At 48.1% G+C, this 9,168-nt stretch overlaps 2 protein-coding genes across 4 annotated transcripts in view; one reads left to right on the top strand and one right to left on the bottom strand.

The window, feature by feature from the left end:
- Positions 1–5,330, bottom strand: part of LOC109925831 (RNA-binding protein 4B-like) — a 24,570-nt gene extending 19,240 nt beyond the window's left edge. For 2 of the 3 annotated variants that reach the window (XR_007266006.1, XM_048619557.1), the window contains exons 1-2: positions 4,825–5,189; positions 1,634–2,123 (exon numbers count right to left, since the gene is read on the bottom strand). Coding sequence is in view for 2 of the 3 variants with exons in the window: in XM_048619557.1 (XP_048475514.1) it covers positions 1,634–2,123; positions 4,825–5,155 (821 nt within the window). In the remaining variant the exon portion in view is untranslated. Of the gene's footprint in view, positions 1–1,633; positions 2,124–4,824 lie in introns of all 3 variants that reach the window. The other variant, XM_020525737.2, reaches the window with a different exon arrangement.
- Positions 5,331–5,988: 658 nt separating this feature from the next.
- Positions 5,989–9,168, top strand: part of znrd2 (zinc ribbon domain containing 2) — an 8,092-nt gene continuing 4,912 nt past the window's right edge. Inside the window, exons 1-2 of the mRNA XM_048619628.1 lie at positions 5,989–6,075; positions 6,259–6,309. Coding sequence (XP_048475585.1) covers positions 5,989–6,075; positions 6,259–6,309 — 138 coding nt within the window. The remainder of the gene's footprint in view (positions 6,076–6,258; positions 6,310–9,168) is intronic.

Genomic DNA, 9,168 nt, shown 5'->3' with positions numbered 1-9,168 from the left:
CAGTATCTTGCAGTTGTAAACACTTCTACAGTCAGGGCAAGTGGAAGGTTTTAAAAAAAAAATGTAATTTCCCATGAGACTGATGTTCAATAGCATTATGGTTCACTCAAGATTGTGGACGTGGTGTCAATCAAGCAAGGCTGCTTTTGTCCTGGATGGTGTCAAGCTTCTTGAGCGTTGTTGAAGCTGCACTCATCCAGGCAAGTAGGGAATATTCCCTCACACTCTTGACTTATGCCTTGTAGACAGTGGGCAGGCTTTGGTGTGTCAGGTGGTAAGTTACTTGCTGCAGGATTCCTAGCCTCTGATCTGCTCTTGTAGCCACTGTGTTTATATGGCAAGTCCAATTGAGTTCCCAGTCAATGGTAACCCCCAGGACGTTGATAGCAGGGGATTCAGTGACAGCAACAGCATTGAGTATCAAGGAGCAGCAGTTAAATTATCTCTTGTTGGAGATAGTCATTGCTTTGTCAGAGGAACAGGAATGTGGTGGTGTTGAAGAATGTGAAAATCAGAAATCCCTGGAATGACGAACATGAGCAGCTCTGTCCAAATCTCATTTGAGGTTGTGAAATAAGAGGGATACTTTTGATACAACTGAATGGTGTTCTCCGAGTGACGATGTGCAGTCAGACTGCAAAAAACCTATTCCATTCACCAAAAGTAACTCAGCAGTCTTGATTCAATTATCGCACAGCTGTCTTTTTAAAGTCCAGGAGAAGGCCATTTTGCCACTCATGTCAATGCCAAATCTCCAATTAAGTCTCACCTCACTTATCAAAACCTTGATCAAATCCCACCCCATTAAAGTTATCTGCTCAATGGAGAATAATCCCAGCAGCTTTGCTGTTCTGACGAAATATTTTATCCTTGGTACCATATAAACAAATCTGTTTTACTCCTCTAAGACCTGGAGACAGGGAATGGTTTTCAGCATGAAGGAGTCTCAACTTGACAAACTGATAGCTCCAATGAGCCAACATGTTTTTGGTTTACTGCATAGCGTGACCAGCAGGGTGTTAACTTCATGGGCTATAACCTTATGCAGTCCAGCAGCTTCTAGTTCTCTGGTAAAGCACAGCTTGTGTACTCATCTCACAATGGCACTGCCCTTAACACAGCTCACAACATTCTCTCCAGACACAACCTCAGCCACAAAAGATTCTAGAAGCCACACCAGAGCTGCTGGCTGTCTCGCCGTAGCTTGCATGGCTCGATACGAAGGGCACACATTATTCCCCAAAAATCCCCTGAACTGCACAGCTGACACGCAGAAGGGTTCCACCATTATATAATCCAGAAAAGGCAAAAGCATCCATGATTAGAGAGAGTGGCCTCCACTCCCATCAACACTGCATACATAGCTTCATGGCAGTGCTAGGCAACTGCGTTACTTACTGCAGAGCCTGCAGGATGCCTGAGCTGACATGACCCCTCCAAAACCAGGGCACTGCCCATGTAAGAAACTTCAAGGGACAGCTAGTGATTCCCTGAGGAAATGGAGAGACATGTTAAATTAACGGTAGGTTAGGCTGAACTGCCCACCCCACCACTAACACCATCAACCCCCAACTGAGAAGCTTTGCAGTCCCCCTTTGACTCCCCGGGTGTTTGGTCTGGAGCAGATACATACCTGCTGATGCTATCGTCTATGTATTTCTCGGTCTGATATTTTGGCACGGTGAGTGGTGACAGGCGGGTACGCTCATATAGGGTGCAGTTGTTGGCCCCTACTACGGATGTGCCCAAGCGGTTGGGGCTTCTCTCTCTCACGTACTCAAGTGGCGCATAACCCGCGGCGGCACCCGCGGTCTGATAATCTTCATAATAGTCGTAATAGGAACCGTGGCCATAATCGTAATCGTAGTATGGATAGTAAGAGGGGTAATATTGAGCCTGGTACTGGTACTGGCTGTACTGGTTATAGCGCACTGAGTGGCAATCTCGGGCCTGGTGACCCTGCCTTCCACAGCGTTGGCACACATCCCGCTGCCCACCAGACTTTCCATAGGTCGACCGGGAGAGCTGCACCCTGAGCTTGTTCCCGTTGAATTCCTGATTATCCAGACTGGCAATCGCTTGCATTGCATCTTCCTCCTTCTCCATGTGTACAAAAGCATAGTCTGAAAAGTATGAGGATCAAATTTTAAACATTAGTGAAGTCTTTTTATTACTGCAACTAGCAAAAAGAGAGAGTCTCATACCTAACAACTGTTGCTACACCAACCAGACACCTACTGCTATCAGGCCCATCGACTTTTTAAGACAGAATTAGATAAGCTCAAGAAGATTTTTGTCAAGGTTCGTCCTGAGCAGCTCCATGACACGGGACTCTGTGCACTGCAGTCTGTTCCCCAGGACACACACAGAGACAAACACTGACTGCGCCTGGAAGACCATCAACTCGGTGAAGGGCACTCTTTGGTCTGCCAGAACAAGGAGGAGTTGACACATTCCGAGGTCTAGGACTACATGCTGAGGGGCACACTAAAGCTTGAGGCAGTTTCTGCCAAAGCACAATGGGAAAGACCACTGTCTGAGGTCTTCCCACTGAAGTTAATTGGGGATTCCATTCAGTTATTGGACACTCCCAGTACCTCAATGCATGTAAATATAGTCTTGTCTCAGTAAGAAATGCCTTTGGTTTGTTGGGATAGAGTCAAACAAATATGTTTGTTTACTTGATGTTACTGTACAGAACCAAACTGCATTTGTGACAATGCGCTGAGAATTATGAAAAGTATTTTTTTGAAATAATAAAAAAAAGACCCCAAGAAAGAACAGAATGGAAGACATTCTGAAAAGAGAGACAGGAGGCTAGTGTGGAGCACCAGAAACAGTATGAACAGTGTTGGCAGAACAGCCTGTGTTTGTGCTGCAATGCTGCCCACAAAACACAATTCAGGACAATAAAAACAAAAACAAATTGCTGGAAAAGCTCAGCAGGTCAGCACCAATGGAGAGAGACCAGAGTTCGTGTTTTGGGTCGAGTGACCCTTCCTCAGAATATAACTCCGATTTCTCTCTCCAGATGCTGTCAGACCTGCTGAGGTTTTCCAGCAATTTCTGTTTTTCTTTCTGATTTACAGCATCTGCAGTTCTTTTGGTCTTTGTTACTTTGCAATATAAATAAACCCTAGCCTTGCAGGGAGTTTGAATTGCCAACATTGCAGGCACCAAACAAACCCTGGGTGAAAAACAATAAAAAAATGCTGGTCAGGCAGCACCCACGGAGAGAGAGCAAGCTAACCTTTCGAGCCTAGATCACTCTTGGAATCAGCATTCCACAGCATGGAAACAGACCCTTCAGCCCAACTTATCCACACTGATCAGGTATCCTCAATTAATCTAGTGTCATTTGCCAGCATTTGGCCAACATCCTTCCAAACACTTCCTATTCATATACCCAGATGCAGTTGCAACTGTACCACCCTCTGCCACTATGTCTGGCATACACGCCACACCCTATGTGAAATATCTGTCCTTTAGGTTTCTTCTAAATCTCATCTTAAACCTATGCCCTCTAGTTTTAGACTCCCCTACCCTGGGGAAAAGGCCTTGACTATTCACCTTATCCACGCCTCTCACGATTTACTAGGATCATTGAATCTCTACAATGTGGAAACAGGCCATTTGGCCCATCAAGTCCACACCAACTCTCTGAAGAGCGACCCAATCCCCTACCCAATCCCTCTAACACTCCATTTCCCCATGGCTAACCCACCAAACCTGCACATCTCTGGACACTATGGGTAATTTAGCAATGACCAAGTCACCCTAACCTGCACATCTTCGGACCATGGGAGGAAACCAGAGCAGCCAGCAGGGACCCACACAGACACAGGGAGAACTTGCAAACTCCACAAAGACAGTTACCCAAGGGTGGAACTGAACCGTGCCCTTGGAGCTGATAACCACTGTGCCTCTATGCCACTCCATTATCTTCTGTAAAGGTCACCCCTCAGCCTCCAGCACTCTAGGCAAAATAGCCCCCAGTCTATTCAACCTCTCACTGTAGTTCAAACCCTCCAAACCCAGCAACATCATCAAGCTTTTCTGAACCCTTTCAAGTTTCACAACATCCTTCCTGTAGGAAGGAGACCACAACTGAATGCTGTATTCCAAAAGCAGCCTAACCAATGTCCTGTAGAGCTGCAACATGATCTCTCAACTCCAATGCTCAAAAGGTCTGACCAATAAAAGGCAAGCGCACCAAATGCCTCAGAGTCTGACACTTTGTAAAAGGGGCCTCAGAGATTGACACTTTTTTAAAAATTCATTTGTGGCACACGGGCATTGCTGGCCGGCCGGCCAGCCAGACATTTATTTTTCATCCCTACTTGCCCCTTGAGAAGGTGGTGGTGAGCCACCTGCTGTGGGCTGACCCACTAAGCCCTTAGGGGCAAAATTCCAGGCCCGTGACCCAGTGACACTGAAGGAACAGCCAATATATTTCCAAGTCAGGATGGTGAATGGCTCGGAGGGGGAACTTGCAGGGGGTGGCGTCCTCATGTATCTGCTGCCCCTTGTCCTTCTAGATGGAAGCAGTGGCGGGTTTGGAAGGTGCCGCCTGAGGATCTTTGGTGAAATTCTTGCAGTGCATCTTGCATATGTACTCGCTGCTGCTACTGTGCTTGCTTCCACTCCATGAACGCTGCGACCTTCCAGCATAATTTGTTTTCAGTACAGGATCCAGCCTCTGCAGTAATGTGCTCCCAAGGGTGAGCTCTGTTGATGGGCTGAACGGCCTGAGTGTCATGGCGGCCGAGGCGGGGAACCCTCTAACCTCCCCCTCCAAACCCCACTCCGGAAGCCGGCGGTTACCTTTGACGATGTCGCACTCCACCACCCGGCCGTACTCCTCGAACTTGGCCCTCAGCTCCTGGTTGCTGCAGCCGGCCGCCAGGTTACCAACGTAGACCTTGGTGACGGCGGCAGGCCGGGGCCGGGACTCGGCCACGTTGAGCTTCTGGCCGTGCAGCTCGTACTGGTTGAGGGCGGCGATGGCCTGGTTCGCCTCCTCGGCGCTGTCCATGTGCACGAAGCCGTAATGCCGGATGATGTCGCACTCCCGCACCGTGCCGTAGTAGCCGAACAGCGTCTTCAGCTCGTCCACCGTCCCTTCGCTCGGGATATTCCCCACAAAGATCTTCATTTTGTTTATCTCCCCCAGTTTCCCCCCCCCTCCTCCCCGCTCCACTTTTATTTTTAAACCCGCTTTCGGTTCAAATCGATTTCTTCCCCCACCCCTTAACACAATCGCACAGAAATAAAACCTTTTCCCGATCGAATGGCGCTGTCCCGAACAAAATGGCGCCCACTCCAACCGTTCTTCCGAGCGCCTTGTCCCTCCCCGCCAGCGGCGCGCGCGCTCGTTTTGAGTGACGGCCGCGGCTATCCAATCGCAGCCGTCATCTTACACCGACATCCGGGAGAGGCGTCCAATCAGACTAGGCCTTCTCCTCCCCACCCACCACAAGCGGCTGGACGTCGTTTCGAGGGGGTAGACCCCCTGCTGTCCAATCGCTGCCGTCATCGTTCTCCTACATCCGGGATGGGTGGCGACTATTCTGGCAGCGTCGACCCACCCACTCCAGCCGTTGAGCCCGCCTACCTCTGACAGACTTCCGACCCATTCACTGCTTCCTCGCAGCGAAAGCCTCCTGTCTGTTGTGATTGACAGCCCTCTTTACCCAATGTATAGTCGCTAATCTGCCCGCCTGCACCCACCCTTGAATGACAAGCACCCGAACCTATTCTTGACCGACAGGGCGGCTATCCAATCAGAGTGCCGGATCCTCGCCGCCTAGGGGTCATTGTCTGCCCACCCCCTACTCTAACCGACTGTCCATCTGTCCACCAATCATAGGAACGATGCTACCTTCCGAACGCCCCTCTCGACGCGCTGTGACTACGGACCGCCTTTTCCTCCTGACTGACGGCCACTTTACCCAACCACAGCCCTAGATATTCGCGCAGCACGTCTGAATGGTCAGCGCTCGCGGCCGGGGCGCGGACCGATTGGTGCGACAGGTTGTCCCTCAAATGATGAGGCGGGCTCTATACCTTTGCCATGTATGGGGTGTTGGTGAAGGTGGCCATTTTGAGTCGTTTTTCTAGCGGGCTCCGTATTTGCCTGTGTCGGGGATGATCGTGTAATCCAAGCGGCATCATTTTGGGTGGGAGAGGTGTAGAGGGCAGTGATTCAGGCCGCGGTTCGATTCCTCACCGTGAACGACGCTTATTCCCGCGTCGTAGCTGACGGTGGCGGCCGAGGAGCCGCTAGGAATCGGTTTGTTGAGTTTGGAGGTGAGAGAGAGGTCGCACGGCTTCCCCTCCCCCAACTCACCATTTGGGCGGATAGGGGGCTTTCAGGATGACGTCACTGCAGCGGTGAGCCCCGCCGCCATTGCTCCTTTGGAAGGCGCCTGTCTTTCATTTACGCAGGTCACTCAGAGTAGGCCCAACATTTATCTCCCATATCCCTTACTTGCCCCTGCAGAAGGTGGTGGATGCCCACATCCTTTGAATGAATAAATGGACTGACCCTAATGGTCCGCGTGTGAACCATTTTGAGGTGGGTCTGAAGTCACATGTTGGCCAGACCAGCTAAGTTTGGCCATTTTTCCTTTCCCGAGTGAATCAGATGGGTTTCATAAGCAGAGATTGTTGGAAAAGCTCAACAGGTCTGACAGCATCTGTGGAGAGAAATCGGAGTTAACATTTTGAAGAAGTGACCCTTTTCAAAACTCGAAACATTAACTCTGATTTGTCTCCACAGATGTTGCAGACCTACTGTGCGTTTCCAGCAATCTCTACTTTGGTTTCCAATTTAAAGCATCTGCAGTTGTATTTTCGATTTTTATTTAGGCCTTCTTAATTCCAGATATTTACTGAATTCAATTTCCACCATTTACTGTGGTGTGATTCAAACCCAGTTGCCCAGAATTTTGTCTAGGTCTCTGGATTAATATTCTAGAGATAATACTGCCAGGCCATCACCTCCCCATGGAGTTGCTGATTTTGACCCAGCTGCACCGAAGGAACTGTAAGGTGTATTAGCTGGAGTGGATCGTTCAGCTTCCATTGCTTTTGAGGAAGAACATTTAAACTTCTGTGAGGAAAAGTTTTCTCCTTATCTCTGTTTTAAATGGACACCACGGTTTTTAAACAGCAACCCTCTAGTTGAAGATTATCCCACAAGAGGTAAATAGTCAAGTCCCCTCAGGATCTTATGCGCATTAATCTAGTCACCTCTTACTCATCTAAACTCCAGCAGATACAAGCCTATCTTGTCCAACCTTTCCTGCATAAGAAAAGCTGTCCATTTGAGTATAGGAGTTGGGATGTCATGTTGTGGCTGTACAGGATATTGATGAGGCCACTTTAGAGTGCTGCATACAATTCTGGTTGCCGTTCTGTAGGAAGAATGTTGTTAAACTTGAGAGGGTGCAGAAAAGATTTACAAGGATGTCGCTGGGGCTGGAGAGTATGAGTAATAGGAAGAGGCTGAATGGGCTGGGGCTTTTCTCCCTAGAAAGTCACAGGTGAGAAGTGACCTTACAGAGGTTTATAAAATCATGAGGGCTAATGTATAGGGTGAACAGCCAATGTTTTTTCACCCAATGTATAGCGTGAGAAAGTCCAAAACTAGAGAGCAAAGTCTTAAGGTGACAGGGGAAAGATTTAAAAGGGACCTAAGGCATAACTTTTTCATGCAGAGGATGGTGTATGTACAGAATGCACTACCAGAGGACATGGTGGCGCTGGTACAATTACAGCATTTAAAAGGCATCGAATGGGTGTATGAATGGGAAGGGTTTACAGGGATATGGGCCAAATGCTGGCAAATGGGACTAGGTCAGATGGGGATGTCTGGTTGGCACAGACGAGTTGGACTGAAGGGTCTGTTTCTGTTATGTTTGATTCTATGACTCTATATCTTTTCTGAACTGCATCCAACATATTTACATCTTTCCTTAAATAAGGGGACCAGTGTTGCACACAGTACTCCACATATGGTTTCACCAGTAAACTGTACAGCTGAAGCATATCCTTCCTACAAACAAGAATATTTAGTATTTTAAATATAAAGCTGATGGTTCCAGCTGGTGCTTTGGCCAGTTTGGGTCATAGCTAATCTCCATTTCCTGACCTTGATTCCATTTTGATATTTGCAATTGACCCAGCGTCTAGAGAGTGAGGAATTCGGAGCAGACACAAGCTGATCTATGCCTTTCATGCTATGCCTTATAAGTCATAGCAACTCTGCATTTAAAAAAAAACAAACACATGTTCCTCTCTGCTTCTGATGCTGTCTGTGGAAGAAATTTTACCCCCTGCCTCACTTATTCCAAACCCAATTTGCAGCACACCAAACAAATCTCTCTCCCACTTCAGCTCTGAGGAGGGTGATCCCAGTTTCTTCACAGGGATGGAAGGCCAATTGTCCCTTCAAGGCTATGGCTGACTTGTGACCTAACTCATACAGTCATAGAGATGTACACTACGGAAACAGACCTTTTGGTGCAATTCATCCATGCCAACTAGATATCCTATATAAATCTAATCCCATTTGCCAGCATCTGGCCCATATCCCTCTAAACCGTTCCTATTCATATACCCATCCAGATGCCTTTTAAATGTTGTAATTGTACCAGCCTCCACCACTTCCTTTGGCAGGTCATTCCATGCACCACCCACTGCATGAAAAAGTTGCCCCTTAGGCCCCTTTTAAATTTTTCCCCTCTCACCTTAAACCTACACTGGGGAAAAGACCTCATCCTATCCACGCCCCTCATGATTTTATAAAGGTCACCCCTCAACGTCCGACGCTACAGGGAAAATAGCCCCAGCCTATTCAGCCTTTCCCTATAGCTCATCTTACAAGCAACATCCTCGTAAATAGTTTCTGAACCCTTTCAAGTTTCACAACATCCTTCCTATAGCGGGGAGACCAGAATTGCATGCAGTATTCCAAAAGTGGCCTAACCAATGTCCTGTACAGCCACAACATGACCTCCCAACTCCTTTACTCAATGCACAGATCAATAAAGGCAAACGTACCAAACGCCTTCTTCACTATCCTGTCTACCTGTGACTCCACTTTCAAAGAACTGTGAACCTGCATTCCAAGATCTGATTATCTAGCAACACCACCTTACCATT

Source organism: Rhincodon typus, chromosome 43 (assembly GCF_021869965.1).
Source record: "Rhincodon typus isolate 14 chromosome 43, sRhiTyp1.1, whole genome shotgun sequence".
Classification (NCBI taxonomy): domain Eukaryota; kingdom Metazoa; phylum Chordata; class Chondrichthyes; order Orectolobiformes; family Rhincodontidae; genus Rhincodon; species Rhincodon typus.
The sequence above is the reverse complement of the archived record's forward strand: the minus strand, read 5'-3'. Positions and strand labels throughout refer to the sequence as shown.